The following is a 19,120-nucleotide window of genomic DNA, read 5'->3' as shown; positions in this document are numbered from 1 at the left end:
GCGGCGGCGGCGGGCCGCGGGCGGGGAGCGGAGCCCGGAGCCCCCCGGTCGTCGGGCCGCGAGCGAATTAATTAAGTGGGGCGCGGGGGGGGGGAGAGCGAGGCGGCGGCGGCGCGGCGGCGGCGGCACCATGTTCCCGGGGACTGCCTGAGCCGCCCGGCCGGGCGCCGTCGCTGCCAGCCGGGCCCGGGGGGGCGGCCGGGCCGCCGGGGCGCCCCCGCCGCGGAGTGTCGCGCTCGGGAGGCGGGCAGGGGATGAGGGGGCCGCGGCCGGCGGCGGCGGCGGCGGCGGCGGCCGGGGGCGGGCGGTGAGCGCTGCGGGGCGCTGTTGCTGTGGCTGAGATTTGGCCGCCGCCTCCCCCACCCGGCCTGCGCCCTCCCTCTCCCTCTGCGCTCGCTCGCGGCTCGCGGCTCGCGCTCGCTCCTCTCCCCTCGCAGTCGGCCGGGGCAGGCGCCGACCACCGCCCCGGAGCCCTTGCCGGCCCGGCTGCCCGCTCTCGGGGCTGTTTCCGCGAGCAGGTGAAAATGGCCGAGAACTTGCTGGACGGACCGCCCAACCCCAAACGAGCCAAACTCAGCTCGCCCGGCTTCTCGGCGAATGACAGCACAGGTGAGGGGGGGCCGGGCGGGGGGCGGGGGCCCCACCCGCAGGTGAGCGCCAGGGAGACCCTCCCCGAGGTGCAGGCCCGCGCAGCCGCTTCCCGGGACCCCGCCGGGCTGGCCGAGGGGAAGTTTGTGGCCAGAGTGCGCCGGGGCCCCGAGCGGGGGCCGGCCCTGCTCCGGCGCTCATGGCTGGCCCCGGAGTTGGGGAGCCCTCCGCGCGCCGAAAGCGAGCGGTACTTGGCGGGGAGGAAAAGTAAAGTGGAGCGTGCTAGTCTTGGTGGGGATTCCACGCGCCTCCCTGTGCCGCCGTGCGTCCGCACACGCGGGGCTGCCTGGACGGATGACAGCAGAGGGTAGGTTTCACGGTTAGGGAAGGGAAAAGTGCAGCGAAGGGGGGGGACCCAAAGTGTTTTCTGAGCTAGTAGCGCAAATCGCAGCGCTGCGACCAGAAGACACTCGCAGAGCAGCCGGCCTGGGAGTTAGGACTTGGGAAGTTTCTTGGAATGTGCTCCTTGGGAAAATGCTTAGCAGTTATCTTGAAAACTCTCGTTGTTTGGTCACTTCAGTCGTTGCCTTTTCACCAGCCCAAACTTGGTTAGCAAGATGCCATCAAAGTTGCTGTGATGTGTTTAATTTCAGAGGCATAACCTTAAAAGAAAGTTAGATAGCAGATCCTTTCGGGCTACAATCTCCACTTGAGCTGGTGTGGCTTTTACAGTGTAGATGTATTTTTAAAAATTATGTTAAGGAATGTAGGAATTGCAATTTTTGCCCCCCCCCATTTTTTTTAGCATGGTATTAAATAAAACATTCTTTGAAACAGCATCCCTGAAAACTTTCTGAGGTAATCCCATCAGTTGCTTAAGAAGTATTTTAGTTTCTTTTTATTTAATACTCTGGGCTCTTCTGGGCTGGTTCATGGTAGCATTATGATGGAGTTGTATTTCCTCTTTCAGAGCTCTTCTTTGCAGTAAAAACTTGTGCGCTGCTGCGAACAATTCTTTCTCCAGCGCAGCCTGCATTTCTCCAGTACAGTCTTGCAGTAGCAGCATCTGAAAATCAGTTTATAATGAATGGGTCCAAATTGAATTATTTTGCTGCAGCAATGCCTTCAGATTTGCAGTAGACACAGCTGTTCAGCTTGTGCAAATATTTCTGTGGCCACTGGCATATTTCTACTAATGGTCTAAAAAATTTATTTCTCCTTTTGAAACAAAACTACTTGAATTTTGCGGCTTCAGTTTTAATCCAGTTCCTAGAATATTAATGTAGGTGTGAGAGAAACGATTTAAAAAAATCCGCCAAAGGAGATTCTTGTCTAGTTTAAATAAAATTTGTTCAGTGGTGGAGGGGGAGAGGTAAATAAGTTTCATGGGACATTAAAGTCGCTAATACTTTTTTTTTTTAGTTGGTAAAGAGTTGAGTGTGATGTTTATGTTGTCAAGTCAACGTGTCTGAAGTAAGAAATGTGGAAACAGCTCTGATTTAAATGCCCTTTTACTGCAGAGCAGATCTCCTTTGCTTCATTAATCTTGCTACGTTTGAGTGAAAAGTCTTTAATCATAGGAAACGTAGATCATACCAGGCAAGTTCAGCTTTGAAGCTTGTCTTCTGAAACTGGTAACTTTTTGAATGGTTTTGCAGTTTTGCTGTTGTTGAAGGAGTGTATTACAGATTGTGTTTTCTATAGAGGGATAAATTACTAACACAAGACTTAATGGATAGGCTTGTCCAACTATATACATTCAGCTGTTTCCAAGATGGAGCCCAGAAAATGGCCTTTTTGGGTAGTTCTGTGATTGGATGGTCACATATTTACTTGATGCACTGCTAAATCACAACAAAGTTTATCTGAAAAGATTTTTCCCTCTTGGCCACTTTTTCCCCCTTCTTTTCCAGCGTTGATCCTCCCAAGGCATGAGGGCTTGCTCTTTTCCAAATGTGGAACAAAAAAAGTTTTTAATAGCTCCAGTTTAAATCATTTAAAGAATTAAATTCATGATCATACTTTTGTCGACTTCCCTCAATTACACTTTCGTCACGTTATCAGGCAAGGGTCTATTAGCGTGGGGGCCAAGGAAGGGATCTATAACCTTGTCTCTCATAACTACTAGTCTGAGACAGAGACTTTAAGGATATATATTAAGCAAATAAAGGACTAAAGGAATTGTATCACTAGAATCAAAGGAGTGAGGGCATTGGGTTAGATGGGAAAGTAGGGAGACTCAACCTCATTTTAGTGAGGGGATGTTTTTGAGGCTCCCAGGAGAAAATTGGGCCAGGTGTGTTTCCTGTTTCTGTGATAAAATTTGAGTGATGGGAGCTCTGTGCATGGGAAGAGCTGAGGGGTTAGGAGCAGGAGGAGGCCCGGTGGCCTGAGAAACAAGAGTGATTTGGACGGCCACCACACAGTAAATGTTTGTGGGGACTGGACTGGGGAGCCATCGGTGTCTGTTTCGTGAGTCTGGGGGGCTGACATTGGGTGAAGAGAACAGTACTCCTGACATTGGGGAGCTTACAAGCCCCAGGGTGCTCCCCGCAGGGCACTTGCAGTCTGTTGGGGGAGGGGGATGGTGTGGACGTGCATAAAGCATGCCAGTGAGGTAAGGTGGCATCTCTGAGTGATAAATGTCATTGCCACTGATGACAGGAGAGGCTGGGAAGGCTTCTGAGGAGAGCATGGAGAGGGGATGTGGAACTAGAGAATGTGCCCCAAAGAAAGGTAGCAAGAGGAAGAAGGAAAAATAGTACTTCTGACCTCACCCAAACCTCAGCTCTGGAGTGGCCCTGGATTTAACGTCATGCAGTGTTGTTGAAGTAACATTTTCTTGTTTTACATCGAAGGCTTAAATGCTTTCTCACAAATGCAGTGGTCTTCACTTGGCACCCATTATAAGAGGTAGGACTGTGTGTTTCCAGTATATAGTTAATTGTGTGTTTTGGAAACTTCTTTATTTAATATGTTCAGATTAAAACAGTATATTAGTGTTTTTCAATAGCAGGGATTCATGATTTAAAAGAGAAGGAGAAGTAAATATCCAGGCAAGCAGTAGACTTTTTTTTTGGTCAGCTTTATTGAAGCCAGATTTACATACGACAAATAGACTATTTAGTTAAAAGTTTTTAAAGACTGTCTTCTAAAAATTGAACACAGATCTGTTTCATTCTATCCTGTTTAAGTGTCCCTAAGTAGTCGTGATTATGCTTTATGACATGAATCCCTTTAAATGCCATAGGAAACCATATTTAAAGAAAGTTTGGGGTAAATACACTTACCAACCAAAATACCTTTCACAACAAAATGATGATCTGTTATGTGTGTGTCGTGCTTTACTTATCAGAGCGCTTTTCTCCCCATTCCCTCAGCTTGGTCCTCACAGCATCCTGTGAGGTAGGACGGGAAGACACTCTTCCTGCCGATTCGAGGTGAGGAACCAGACTTGAGAGAGGTGATCTGCTCAAAGTAACATAAAGGGCCAAAAACCAGAACCAAGCCTAGATGATTAAAGTAAATAATTGTGTGTATTCATTTTACAAATCTATGTCCATAAACATGGAATTTGCTCGAATCATGAATTTAGGAGCTTGCGGTACTTGGCAAGTTTCATAGGGTAACTCCTGCAGGTGAAGTAAATTTCTGGGGGGGAGTCTGCCACCAGCCCTGGGGGGAAGCAGGGCGTGGGCTCCCTCTTTCCTCTGGTTCTGGTGCAGTAGTTTGGTCTCACCTTCCTGCAGATGGCAGGAAAATTGAGCACCAGTCAAGTTTTTTCATCTTTTCATTGTGTTCTGGCTAAGTAGGAAACGTAAACTTTTGTAGCGACTTCTAGGGCCAGGGCTTTTCACAACTTTGCTTTACCTTTACGCGTGTTGGAAAAGTAGGCACTTTTGGATAACTAAGGCTCTGTTGAAGTTGCTCAGGGATGATGATGGGTAAGTACGAACCCCATCAGGGTGCCTCACAGGACAGCAGATCACAGAGAATCACTACTGTTTGACATTCGAGTATGATCCTGTAACTCCTAAACCTTACGGAAACAACTTGTAAAGGGACCGAGGAGGTTGTGTGTAGACCAGTAGCTGTTTTTACAGTTTCTAACTAGTGCAACTGCGGCTCTGTGACAAAGTATGTGATTACTTGGGACACGTTAGTGCTGGTTTTATTTTTACTTAGTGTGTTTGAAAACAGAAGAGTTAAAAATGATTTTGCCAAAGTATGCCGTCCTTGGTTAGGATGAAATGTACCTTATTGTGAGCTGTTCAAGATGAGCAAAGCTTGCATTAAGCCAGTTTAGTTCTTGGGTGCCATTCGTCAGGACATCACCTCTTCCATCTTAATTCAAGCCAGCATTTTGAGTATATTCCAAGAAAACTAGAATGTGTGCAAAGAAGCGTTTCTTAGAAAAGGTTTTATGCTCACATAAGGCTGGGAATAGCTGAGGAGCTTTACTGCAAGGCCTTCCCAGGGCCCTAGCTCTGAGCTCGGGGAGGCGGGCTGTAGTTTGCACCATTCCCAAACCTTTTTTTATGTAATACAAGGGACGACAGACTTTCTGTAAAGGGCCAGAGGTCATATTTTTGGCTTTGCAGGCCATATGGTCTCTGTCATAGCTACTGAACACTGCCATTTCAGCGTGGAAACAGCCCTGGACGTAAGTACACAAGTGGGCGCGGATGTGTGCCAGTAAACTAGTAACTTCTTTCAGAGCCAGGAGTTGGCCCTTAGGCCACAGTGTGGGACCCTGATGTAATGTGGCATCGTGCTCTGAAGTTCCTTGGTTTTCTCTTCCTAAAAATAAATGTGCTCCGTCGTCCCGGCTCCTTGGACCAGAGACCTGTTTGTTGGCGGATCTTTCAGTGACAGCAGCCGTGCACATGCGTCCATGCAGGCCCACGAGCAGGCAGGTCTGTTGTGGTGTAACACCCACTGGGGATATAGCCAAGAATTCTGTAGTCAAGACTATTGATTTTTGTCTCCATTTTCAATTATATGTCTTTGTCATAGGAACAGGGGGACCATGAAATTTTAAAATTGCAAAAACTTAAGTGGTGCAGTGTGTTCTGAAGATTCTTAACTAACTTGAAGCGCATTTCATGGACTGTTTCAGCTGCAAGTGAATAGGTGATTCTGGTTCTTTACTGCGTATCTAACAATTCAGTCTGAGGGCCTGTTAGGTAGTAAGTAGCAGTATACAGAGGAATCTTACCAATGGCTCTGAGTAGCTTCGAACTGTGTTGACAAAGTAAAACTTGGAGGCAAAACTCAAGAATACAAAATGCTATCCAGTGCCAGAATGCTTGAGTCAGGGCAGTTGGAGAGGGCTTCATTTATTCACGTGCTGCTCACTGAATGTCCCTGTATGCAGAAGCTGGATGTCCAGGTGGGGAGTAGCCTGGGGGCCCTGAGAGAGCCTGGGGACAGACAAGGTAGTCTTGGCTGAGGGAAGCATCAGGAGTAGCCTGGTGGGCCCTCCCCACTTCCGTACTCTGGTGCAGCCTGCACCTCCCCTGCTGAGCCAGAATGAGGCACCAGGCAGCCAGGGAAGCCTGCAGGGTCCATGCCTTCTGTGATGTTGAGAAAAGCACTCTGGCCACTCATAGCCGTTTCGTTTCCATGAGTGTCATCGCGTACGACCTGCGGGTATGATCTGTGGCCCCTGGCTTGCATTGAAGTCCTCTAGTTGTCCCAGACAGTCTCTCCTAAGCTCTCAAACTCCCGGCCATCCCCTCTGGTTTTCAGCACATGTGCCTGCTGTTCCCTAGCCCCCTCTGAGGCCTTTGCCTAGTCGTGCATCCCTCCTTAGAAATGCCATCCTACGTTCGATGGGCATCTCAGGGCTGGCGTGGTTGTCCATGGCTCCTGCATTAACTGGGGGAGGGATACCACACTTGTCCAGCTCAGTCTTAAAAAACTTCACTTTCAGGAAAATTCTCACATTGCAGCACATCACTGACAAATCTAAGCCTTTGGGGGCAGTGCCCGTTGGGGGGCTTTTGCACATTCGACTTTCCGTGGGGGCTGTGCTCCGCTGTCGGGAGTGCTGAGATGGAGCCATATTCAGGGTCCTGTGGGAGTGGGGCAGAGGTTGCCCAGCTCCAGCCCGGACTTGACAACCCGTGAATCACTCAGATTTGTAGGAGAGCTCTTTAGACGTAGGGAATGGGAGCAGGAAAGACGCAAGTAAGCAGAAGTGACTCCTTTTCCCCCCAGGATTTTAGACACTATAGGGAATGACTGTTGCTGACCTTGAAAAACTGCCTTCAGGGTGTTTCTGGTTCTAAATTTGGGAAGCAAGACTATCTCTGAGCTCTATGTCTAAAAGTTGAATTCCTTTCTTTTTAAACCTTCCCCTTAGAAAGACATCATCCCATGTGACATTTTCCCCCATGTTTCATTTCCATTAATCAAAGGAATGTTTAGTAGAACCATCACTAAGAATACTAAAAATCTAATGGTGAAAAAAATTTCACCTGATTATATCTGACTTTCCCGTTTCTAGGTGTCCCATCTGCTACTGTTTGAGAATCTCTTAATTTGCCAGTCTTTCTAATGCACCTGTACCACAGCACAGACAGTAGGAGGTTCTTAACAGTGGTAAGCTGTTTAATGGGGTTGAACAGTTCTGCTGTGAAGCAGATTCGTTTCATTATTTCAAAAGCTTCCCTTTGCACTACCACCCAAATATTTTGGATTTTCTTAACCAAAACTGTACCATTTATACATGTTTTAACTTTATAGTTAGAATAACCAATGAAATAGCAAAAAAAAAAAAAAAAAAAAAAACCCAAAAAACAAAAAAATCTCTTTGTTATGAGAGGCTTGTGCAGTATTTAAATAAAGGAGAATTTGGTACTTGATTACAAACCGAATGATGACACTCGGAACTATAGAAATTTACAAATAATTAGGGTTTACTTTGACAATTACGGGCTATAAAAGCTTGACCCAATTCCTTTGGATTAAAATATTTTGAGTATTTGTCACCTGATTAAAAGTAGAACCTTCTAACCATGACTCAGAGTTGAAGGAAATGTCAGAGCTTTTTTTACTGGGAGGCGGGCAGCGCGGTAGTAAGGAAGGAGACCTGGCCTCTGCTCGGAGTGGACGCTGAATCTCGGCTCTCAGCTTGTCAGTTCTGTGACTTGGGCCAGTGACTTTACATTTGAGCTTGGGTAAGTGAGGGTGGTGATCTTTTTCTCCAGGGGGAAAAAAATCCCTTTTTCCATTTTCACCTTGACTCGCTTTGTATGTTGGGCTGCTGTGGTTCCTGGTATGTAGCAGGTTGCAGCAGCTGTTACTGGTCTTTAATTGTGCGGGAAAACATTAGTCGTGCCCTTCCTCGTGGGCTGGTGGGGATTGAGATGATGGAGGTGAGGAGTCTGACCCAGAAACAGATCCACAGGAGTTTCTCGCTGAATAAATGGGAAGATGCCACCCTTGCCTAGTTCTCTGCCTGCACCAGGGCTAGTGTGAGTGTCCTTTCTACCAGCTTGCAAAAGAATGAATTAGAAGCCGAGATTCAGGAATCCTACAAACTGGGTGATAGTTTGACACACTTTACACAATCTGTGTTTGAAGGTAAAAACTATTCTTTATTGGAAAAGTGAAGTCTAGAAGGAATTGTTTTTCAACAAGTTGCTGATTTAGGTTAGGACGTAGTGAAAAGAGAAAAGCAAGTATGGAGAAATCATAGAAACAGTCTTTTTCTACAACGGAATTAGGGGAGAAATGGCCTTGGGACCATTGTCCAGTTTAGTCAGGTTGATTGGATTAAAGAATTGTCGGTGAAGTTCACTTTCTCCCTAGGTTCAGCTGCCACTGCTCTAGAAAGGGGCAGAGTGAGCTTTTTGCTGTATTGTGGGGGGTTTTCTCTGCTACAGATTCTGTCCTGGAAGCTGTTTCAATGGAGTTTACTGCTTTCCATTCTCCTAGATATTTTGGGTGTGGTGATTTGTGGGTTTTGCTGGTGAAAACTGTCCTATGGTGGACAAAGAGCTTTTCCTCCTAATTTGTGGGTGTCCTTACATTAAATCTTACTTAATTTTATTCAGTAAACAACTTTCACTGAAAATGACAAAAAGGCATGAAGTACTGATAGATTTTCTGTGCTGTTTTTATTGTGCCTCTACTGATAATGGGGTTGAGTTCTGTTTGAAGAAGAGCACAGTCTGCCCAGGGTTGAACTTCTCTTTAAAAATCTATAAGAGAATCGTTTGAATTATTGGGAGATAATTAGCTATTTTAGCTTGCACTGGTGACTTTCTCAGTCTTTGAAAGTGTAAGGAAAAACTGATTCTTCTCCACAGTAAGAGACTGGATTGGGACATTTCCTTTGTTTGAAATGCCCGTGTTCTGGTGGTAATCTGAGCGAGCACTGTCCAGTAGATCTTTGTGTGATGGTGCCATGTTCTCTAGCTGCACTGCCCAGTACTGGAATCACCAGCAGCCTGTTACTAATGTGATTCAGGAACTAAATTTCAAATTTTATTTCATTTTAATTAAATGTACATGTCAACAGCGGCAGGTGGCTAGTGGCTGCTGTATTGTACAGCACAGCCCTGAGTGCATTTACTTATGTCATTTCTTCATAGTGTTAAGATATTTATGACCTAGAGGACAAAGTTTCTTCCAAGGGACCATCTTCTAAAGACACTTTAAAAAGTGTTTGTTGCTTTAGATGTGGGACTTTTTACCCATTTAGAAAATACTCGTTACACTGTGGTGTCAGCCCTGGAGATAGCGTGTGACACGAGTCCAGTGTCTGCCTTCGTGGGAGGCGGCTCTGGTTCAGTGTGGCCAAGTACCTTGGAGGGGAGAGGTCTTGGAAGGCCTTCTGGGAGAGGTGACATTTTCATGGAGACCTGCAGGTGACAGGAGATGGGCGTGGAAAGGACTGTTCAGGTGTAGAGAACGGTGTAAATAGCCATCATGAAGGTCTGGAAGTAGAGTCCTGAGCATGTAACAGTTTTTGCAGAAGCCAGTTTTATTTTCGGTTTATCCTCACCAGGCTACCCTTTAGAGGCCACGTGGTCTTGCTTCTGAGAGGCAGAGACTGCCAGGGTGGTCCTGCTCTGGGTGTTGGGTGGGCCTGGGCCAGTGTCACCTGCACCACTTCATTCTTTTGTTCAACAAAGATTTAAATGGTTGTGTCACTCGAATCAGTGATATGTTCTTACTACATGTGGGATACTGCTAGGCTCTGGTGATCCCAGTGCTGGTTCCGTCCTCTTGGATGGAGCTGTGTGGTGTGAGCAGGCAATCCAGCAGATCCACCAGTGCCTGTCCCACCGCATACTGAGATCACTGCTGCGACGGGAAGCTTCAAGGCTGGAGGTCATGGAAACTTCTTAGAGGAAGGACTATTAGGGGGAGTCAGTCTGGGCACCTAAAGGCAAGGTAGGCTGTGGAGAGCTTCTGGTGTCAAACCAGGGAGTCCAGATCATCCTCTTAGGGTTTGAAAAACAGTAAAAAGTTTTAGAAACCCATTGTGTCCAGGGTAATTGGAGGAAGCAACTGTGATTTGTTCTCCAGAAATCTAGATCAGCTTTTCCCAGGGTGTATTTTTCCATCCATGTTCCTATCTGCTGGGAGAGTTGACAGCTGCCTTCTCTTCCCCCAAGCTCTGTGTGTGTGAGGAAAAGCCCCATGAATCAGAACTCGTGTACTTATTTAAGTTGTTAGGAATTTTTTATACAAACATAATTTTCTTTCAAAAGCTTTTTTAAAAATTGTTTTGAGAGTATGGGTAACATATTCAGAGGGCTCAAACTTGCAAACAGCATGAAAGAAGGTTTAGGAAAGGGCCTCCCTCTCCTGCTTCTGGAGCCCCCAGGCCTCCTCCCCAGAGGCGGCCTGCACTAGCCACTTCTTTTATGCCCTTCTAGAGCGAGCTGTGGGGGTGGAGGTGCATGCCCTCTCTTGCTTTTTCCTGCCAGAGTGGCACAGCATACATGTTGGTCCCACTGTAAGTGCACTCCTGACAGGTAAATGTCCGAGAGGTGCTGCAAATACTAATATTTGAATAGCAGGCTTCATTCTAAAAATCCTTTTTTTTATGGTAAAATATTTTGGTCCTGTACTTAACACAAAATGATTTTAATGTTTTCACTGTACTATAGGAAGAATTGAAGTTTCAAAAAAATTAATTTCATGTCACCTTGAAGACTGTTGGAGATTTTGTTACTGTCATCATGTTGAACATCATGCAACGAGCTCACACCAAAGCTCTGTTTATAGTTCCCTAGTTTCTGGAAGAGATTCCTAAAACCAGAGGTTTTTATTACTCACCTTATTAATTAATGATACACAAATATCTCTAGCTTAACAACCTACTTGTATACCAAGCAGATAAAGTAAAAATCAGTGTCTTGTTTGTTAGGACTTCTAAGAATGTTCACATTAACTCCAGACCTTTTCATTAATTTAGTTAATTGACCTAGAGATTGCAAAACACTAAGGTGACCAAAAGTCCTTCAGAAGAGGAGTGGCTGAGTCCCCTGCCGTGGCCGTTCAGAGAAGCGAAAGTGATCTTCCCTTCAAAAGGAAGAGAAGTCTGAGGCTTATTAAATTTAAAAAGGATGGAAAACATACTTGATAATTAGGTCCTTCTTAGGAGTAAAAAGTGTGTGTACATAGGTTTCCAGAAGAAAATCTCTAGAAATTGTTTTTCTTGGTGGTGGGGGACTGAAGGTGTTTTGGGGGGCTCTGTACTTTACACTTTATATTAAAGTGCTTTAAAATGCTTTTTAAAAAATCCATAAACATCGGACTTTCATCACAAAACTAGTGAAAGAGTAAATTAAATCCAAAGCAAAACCATGTTAGTTTTTGTGGTCAGAAGAATCTATTAAATGGTGACAAGTGGAGTTTTGGTTAGTTCTGTTGCAAAACCCTAGGCCTCTAGCAAGAATGATTTGAACAAGTGTAAATTAACTTTGAGACGCTGTCCGAAGATAGGAGAATGTGATTGTGTTTTAGTGGGATGTCCAGTGTTCGAACAGAATCCTTTCAATTAGAGGTTTCTCCCCCGATGTGCTGGAACCTCGGAACCTGACAGCCACCTAACATTTGAGTGCTTCGGACCACTGTCCGCTTCCCCAATGTCGGCAACACTTAACCTCACTGTTACATTGGGTACAAAATGTTGTAGATTGTCATATTCCTTTAGGAAAAAAATAGTAGTTTTTGAAAAGTCCTTCTTTAAAGTACTTTTTCTTTTCCTGCCTTTTAAGCTCATGTGAACACTAAAACTATTTTAAACTAATACTGAGCCCGTTTCAGATTTCATCTTCAAACTGTAAACATTCCCAACTGGAAGTGTTCCAGGTGTTACCATCCGGGCTGAGTGAAGCTCATCACCTGGGCCTGGACACCCCAGGACTGCCTTTAAAAAAAATCAGTTTCCTTAATTATGTGAATGAGTCGTTCATTCACGGGCTTCAAAAATTAGAGGCGGACACAAAGCTGTAGAGTGAAAGCCTGCCTCCCTCCCTCCACCTAATGCCCCCAGGTAATCGCTGTGAGTAGATTCTGCCGCCCCTCCAGGGTTTCTCTCTTCAGGCAGACGCTGTCTGTTCTTGGCTCCTTGCCCCCTTCCTGCCTTTTCTTCTTACTGCAGGTAGCACACTGTACACATTGTTGCACACCTGTACATAGCAGCATGCAGACGGCTTCACTATCGCTTTCCATAGTGCTGGTATCCAGTATATGAGATGTGCCATAAATGGTTTAATCTGCTCCCCACTGATGAACGTTTAGGTTATTTCCAGTCCTGTTTTCGCACGAACAGTGCTTTAATGAATAGTCCTGCACAGTTAGGTGTATATCTGTAGAACAGATTCCTAAAAAGGGAATTAATAGTTAAAAGGAATATGCATTTTAATTTTGATCATATTATCAAATTGTCCTCCCAAGTGCTTGTATGTTGGTAGATTCTTAAAGCTTCTTAAAGCTTGAAAAGCAGCGTAGACCTCACTGGGTATTTGGGGTATATTATTTATTAATATAGTCTAGTTGACGGATACTCAAGTTATTCTTCAGCTGGTGATTCTCTGTCATTTCTTACCTCTCAGTCACTTGTGATTTATCTATAATTCTATGGTGTTTTTTCCCGTTAAGACTTTTTTAAGAGCAGTTTCAGGTTCATGGTAAAATTGAGGGGAGTTTACACATACCCCCTGTCCCCACATGCACAGCCTTTCCCCATTAAGGGCACTCCCACTAGAGTGTATTTGTTACAGTTCATGAACCTACATGGACACACGATGGTGGGTTTACCTTAGGGTTCACTCTTGGTAGTGTACATTCTGTGTTTGGACAAATGTATCATGACATATGTCCATCTGTTCCCTGTCCTAAAAACTCTCTGGACTCCACCTGTCCTTCACCCCCCCCCACACACACACCCCAAGATACTGACCTTTTCACTGTCTCAGTAGTTTTGCCTTTTCCAGAATGTCCAATAGTTGGGACCACGCAGTTTGTAGCCTTTTCAGATTGGCTTCTTCCACTTAGTAATATGCATTTAAGGTTCATCTGTGCCTTTTTGTGGCCTGATAGCTCATCTCTTTCGAGTGCTGAATAATACTTCGTTGTCTGGATGTTGGTGTACTTTTTGGACTTAGTGCATTCACTTCCCGTTGGGCGCTTCTGTAGTCTGCATATAAGCCCACTTTTATATGCTGTACACTGACACCACAAGTCCAGACATCGGCCCTCCCCCTTTCTTCTCACTCGCTGTTGCTGCCTGCCAGCCACAGCTCCCAGCATTTGGACCAGAGGACCTGATCTCTGGGCGTCCCTTGCTTGTTCCTCACGCTGTAGCCAAGTAGTCTGAGGCAACCTGGGGCCTGCTTTCTGCAGAGGTTGGATCCTAGCTCAGCTGCCAACATTCCTCCTCCTCCAGGACTTTGGAGTTGCGGAGTGGATCGGCAGCTGATCACAGCATCTCACCTGGGTCTCGGTGCCCCCTCAGCCATGGTGGTGGTGAACAGTGTACCCCTTTCTGCTCCCTCTGCCCCAGACCACTGGTTACCATTTGGGGGCCGCTGAGTGAATTACGGTTGGTCTGGTGGTGGCTTGCTGCTGGGACAGCATCTTCTGTCCCACCTTTGTCTTACGAAGGCTTCAAAATGTCTACCCTTCAAGGCTGAGGGAGACAGCATGCAAACCACATTTAGGAAACTTAAAATTGTCCTAGCTGTCTGGGAATGGCACTGCCCTGGAGCTTGTAAGTGCATGGAGTGAGGATAGGAGGCTGGCTGCGATTCCAGGACTCTGGTGATTCAGGTCCAGGGTGACAGGACTTGGAGTCAGGACTGTCTCGGGTTCCTTAAGTGAAAGGTAAACAGCAAACATTCAGGGAAGCAAGATTTCTTGATCTCTGAAGCAGAGTAAGCATGAAATACATTTATGAATGAGAAAAGGAAATGCTCATATTTTAATAGTAAATGATGATACAAAGTAGAGTTTGTCCCTTTTGGGTAGACTTATTCTTGAAAAATTATATAGAAGGCATTTTTATAAACCAGGTTTTTCCCTTCTGACTTACATCACAGTTTCTAAGGTACCGTAGGTTTATTTCAGTTAGTTTCATCTACTACAATAACCCACTGTCCTTCCCCTTACTTCAGACAATATAGTTCATGGTGTTTAAATATTTAAAGGTGCTTACTGGGCAGGTTTCCATCTAAAAGAGTCCCCCTGGTTGGATCCTTTGGTAATGGGAATATTTGTCCCGTAAATTAGCTATAAATTTGGGCTTAATAAATTGAATTGCTTTGTAACTCTCAACACAACACTTAGAGAATAGAATTTGGGTTTTTATCGTTTTTTGTTTTTTGGTCATATACTCTGTATGATGAACAGTTATTTAAGTGGACATTAACAATGGCTCTTCCCCAAGAAGGCCTTTCTTCATTTAAAGCGTTCTGGTGGGGTTCATCCCTCCTGAATCCCATTCATATACCTGCAGAGGGAAACCAGCCATGTTGGAGTTGAAACCCACCACAGGCAACATGGCCAGCTTGTTCCGTCTGCTCAGCTCCCTTCTGCCATCCCTGTTCATGTACAGCGTTCCTTTCTCAGTGTGTTTTCCTTCCAGAGATCTGCTCAGAGTCTGCCTCTCATCTGAAGCCTTTCTTGCCTGTGTTCACTCCCGTGTTCTGCCTGCTTGTAAAGTCCGGTATCTCCGTGTCAGCAGTTGCAGTTTGTGACTTGGTGCCCATGATCTGTCTTCCTCAATTAGACTATAATGCTCCGGGGGGCAGACTGTTATTTGAGTCTCAGATACGCCCAGTTAGCCCTGCACGGAGCGAAGTCCTGAGAGTGGGGACGGGTGCCCACTATAGGAAGGCCCCAGAGGAGGCAGATTGCTCAGCCAAGGCCGCTCTGGCCCTTGAGCAGATAGTGATTCTGAGGAGAGGTGGGACTTTTTGTTCAGTGTAAGATCACTGTGCAGAATGAAGTAAAACCTCATTATTCTGTACTAATTAGGGGGTAGTGTATCTGCATAAAAAGCTTGAATCACAGAAGATTTAAGAAGGAGTTTACTTTAATTATTTCCTAATAGTCTTTGTAAAAAAAAAAAAAAAGTTAGATGTCTTTTGGGAACTTATTTAAATGCCTAGATAAAAATTATTTGTGGGGTGCCTGGGTGGCTCAGTCGTTGAGAGTCCAGCTCTTGATTTCGGCTCAGGTCATGATCTCGGAGTTGTGAGATCCAACTGACCACGTTGGGCTCCACCCTGGGCATGAAGCCTGCTTGGGATTCTCTCACTCCCTCTCCCTTTGTCCCTCTCCCTCTGCAAAAAAAAATTATTTGTAATGGCCTAAATGCTAAGGAAACAGTATTCTTTTCTTTAAGATTTTTATTTATTTGAGAGAGAGTGAGGCAGCAAGCAAGAGAGCACAAGCAGGGGGAGCAGCAGAGGGAGAGGGACAGGCAGACTCCCCAGTGAGCAGGGAGCCCGATGACGTGGGGATTGATCGCAGGACCCCAGGATCATGACCTGAGCCAAAGGCAGATGCCAAACTGACTGAACCACCAAGGCGCCCCTCTTTTCCTTTTAAAAATGTTTTAATTCTGCATTGCTGAAGAGTTATCCCATTATTTATTTGCACAATCCCCACGAATTTTCAAAGCAGAGTAAGCTTTACTTCTACTAGCATTGTCACAAATTATTAGGACTTTACCTTAGAGAAGTGACAGTCACTGAGCATGAACCCTGTACCGGGGTGCCCAGTCCTTGATGGGCATGTATCAGTCAGCCCTCATAGCAACCTTGAAAGATGGTGCTGTGATGCATAGTGACTGATACGTATTGAGTTCTTACTGCATGCCAGGCTAAGTACTATGTACACACAATACGATTTCATTCTTTCCTCGGTGAGCCTAGAGGCAGCTCCCGTTTTCATGCCGTTTTAGAGCTGAGCAAACACGTCAGGAGGTGTAGTTGCAGTAAGTGACAGAGAGGGACCTGAATCGAGACCAGGCTGTGGTTCCTGTGTTTTGAGTGTCTCACTGGTAATGTATTGGTAAATGTACCATGGAAGTCTCGAATGGTCTCCAGATCATCTAAGAAGTAGAACCCTGTGAGAGTGTTTACCATTCTGTGGATTCCTCTTCTTCAGATGTGAGCTTTTTTAGAATGCATTGCCCTTTTTTGGATTAATTTTTATATCCAGTTTTTACTTAGGAATTAAAAATTCTTTTTGTAATAATTTCCAGGGTTGTTGAATAAAAGTACTTACTAGCTTTTCTAAGATTTAAGAGAAGCATTTGAATAGTCAGTTATAGTACGAGTAATACCAAAGAACGTGTAAAAAAAATATGGAAGGAAAAACAAAAACAACTTTTTTCACAGAGAAGGAAGGTTGCAGTGAGAAATGGGCATGGGTGGGGAAGAGGAGGCATCTGTGGGAAGGGGGTTTCATGCTTGGGAGTAGAGAAACATGAACAGAAGCCAGTACCTGAACTCTTACTCTCAGATTTGTTTCTTAGGCTAATCTCTCCTATTCTGTGTTAGGCCATTTAATCTTCACAGCAGCCACAGGATGGAGGGGCCTGCATGCTGGGGTGTATCCAGAGATAGAAGTAACCTGACTGGTCCCCTGCAGGGGCAGGGGGGTGTAAAGAGAGGGATGACTAGAACAGGGAAGCATTTTAAGAGAATTCATTATTGAATTTTGTTCTCTTTGTTTCTGTTTTTACGAAAGTAGTAATAAATATTAAGATTACTACTTTATATCTTCAGCTAAACTAGTAAAGTGTTAAAATTGTTATTTTGTATCCTATAACTTTGGCACTCTTCTCTGGAATTCATTCACTCATTTAGGGTGGAGGTATTTGTGGAGAGCCTGATACCTCTTTCATGGTCCTTACAGCCTTGTGAGTTATAACTGAGAGTTGATTAGTATGATTTTTAGACTCACTCATTATGTCTGCAAAGTATAGAAGAGTTCCTACTTCTGGCCAATGCAAGATTTGATAAACTAGTTTGTACACATTGGGACAGAAAAATCAGTTCTGCTCGTCAGAGAATTTGGGGTCCCAGTTGCCATTCAAAGGAAAAAAAGTATTATGAGGGAAAGAGGAGACGTTAGGAAACGTAAGGATGATTTATTTGCTTAGCTGCATTTGAACAGACTCTTTTCAAACAAAACCACTTTCATATGTTACAGGCTGGGTAGATGAATTCAGCCACTTACTTGGTATTTGATTTGTAAGATGGAGAGCTTTTTTCAGAGTACCTGATGGTAGTTCATCCCTTGTTTAAGGTGAAATGCAGACTTCAGATAATGATGGCTAAGAATGGATCTTAGAACATGCGTAGGGTGCCTTGTCTTTCGGTGTTGAGAGGGGATTGTTTCCTGGAGCGAGGTTTCTCTGAGCAGTCCAGAAGTGATCCCCCGTGATCTTGCTTGATGAAGACCTTCTGTGCAGTGGGTGCCCTAGCTTGTATGAGTGTGACAGAGACTGGAAAACAGGTAGCTACTTTTCTCCCACCTCAGCTTAATGAAAGGGACGGACTCTGGGTTGGCAGCCAGAGAGCCCCAGAAGAGAGAGAATTCCTGGTGGCTGTGTGTGCTGTGTGATGGGCGTGTTTCCTGCCAAGGCTGAGCCCCTAGAAAGCTGGGTCCCACGAATCTCACTTAGCCTCAGCTCTGCTCCCTCCTGGAGCTGCTGGTGACTTGGTGGAGGAAAGGGAAACTACCTGGGATTGGAAGTGGTGATGCTCAATCTTGAATCTTCGGAACTTCCCGTGATTCAGATTGGTATTGCCCAACCTGTGTGTTGGGACACTTTGGTGTGTAGAAAGCCTCACCGTGTATGTTGCAACATCCTCGCTTTCCTTCTTCACTCTCCTTTGTCTGTTTTGTGAGCTAGAGAATATGTGCGTGGAAACAGTCACAGGGAGAAGAGGAGAGGTGCTATGAGCAGGGATGGCCCTCCGCACAGCCTGCACAGCCCATCTTGTCTTCTTACAAAGACGCTCCTCCCTGTGGATTTGCTTGTGGACACGGGCACACATGGTTGGACTGCTAGGTGAGGATGTGAACAGAATTGGTTTGTTCTTTCCACAACCAAACAGCTGTGAGATGTGTTTGGACTGAAAGAGGGTGAGAAAAGTGGTTGAGGTGGACAAAGTGTGGCAGAACAGCACAAACCAAAACTGAGACCAAGACGTACCACCTGTGACAGCTGTCAGAGTCGCATGTGTGTGCGGAGTAGCACTACAGTAAACCATCAAGAAGAAACCAAACGGGTAAATTTGAGAGTGGGAGGATGGCGGGTGAATTTTTAAAGGTAAGGAATTTTAAAGTTTGTGTGCAAGAATAGAGTAAGATAACCAGCATCGATGGTATCGAGGGCCCTGGTCCCACTTTCATCATGTAACTCTGGAGTATTGTCCCTGTTGCGTGGTTGGGGGGAGTAAGATCCGGACAGTGAACAGTTCAAGGACACGGGCCTGGCTGATTGAGCCCGGATTTGAATGCATGTGCTCCACTTCACCTGTGCCTGTTCCTTCCTCAGCTCCAGTTCCACACGAGTTGGGGACCCGGACTCTGACACTTTCTAACTGTTCATTTGGGTTTACCTGCTCTTGTCCTAGCCAGCTGCCCTCTCTTGGGAGGAGTGCTTCGAGACACTGGGAAGAGCCAATCAGGGAGCTTCGGCAGGTTGTTCCAAACTTTAAATATTTGGAGTTCATTTCCTTTTAACAATTTACAGTGCTTGACACTGACTCTTCTTCCCCTCCCTGGCAAATAGAAAGGAAACTCGCTCTCTGTCATAATGGCTCCTGTTGCTGGTTTAGATGAAGTTTCATTTTCATGCTCATAGATTAAGGATCATTGCGTTAAAAAACACACACACACCGGGGTTTTTGTTTTGTTTTGTTTTAAGAATACTAAGTAGGGGAGCCTGGCTGGCTCAACTGGTAGAGCGTGCGACTCTTGATCTTGGGGTAGTGAGTTTGAGCCCCCTGTTGGGTTGTAGAGATTACTTAAAATCTTTTAA

The 19,120-nt window shown here is 45.4% G+C and overlaps 1 protein-coding gene across 7 annotated transcripts in view; it reads left to right on the top strand.

Moving 5' to 3' along the window:
- The first annotated feature begins 287 nt into the window (after positions 1-287).
- CREBBP (CREB binding protein) overlaps positions 288-19,120 on the top strand; it is a 121,921-nt gene continuing 103,088 nt past the window's right edge. For 2 of the 7 annotated variants that reach the window (XM_026520444.4, XM_044391531.3), the window contains exon 1: positions 288-609. In XM_026520444.4, the coding sequence (XP_026376229.1) occupies positions 525-609 (85 nt within the window). In that variant the 5' untranslated portion in view covers positions 288-524. Of the gene's footprint in view, positions 610-634; positions 18,146-19,120 lie in introns of those variants that run through there. The other 5 variants (XM_044391530.3, XM_044391529.3, XM_044391532.3 and 2 more) reach the window with 3 other exon arrangements.

The sequence above is a fragment of the Ursus arctos genome, unplaced genomic scaffold (genome assembly GCF_023065955.2).
Source record: "Ursus arctos isolate Adak ecotype North America unplaced genomic scaffold, UrsArc2.0 scaffold_2, whole genome shotgun sequence".
Taxonomy (NCBI): domain Eukaryota; kingdom Metazoa; phylum Chordata; class Mammalia; order Carnivora; family Ursidae; genus Ursus; species Ursus arctos.
This window is presented reverse-complemented; position numbering and strand designations above follow the sequence as displayed.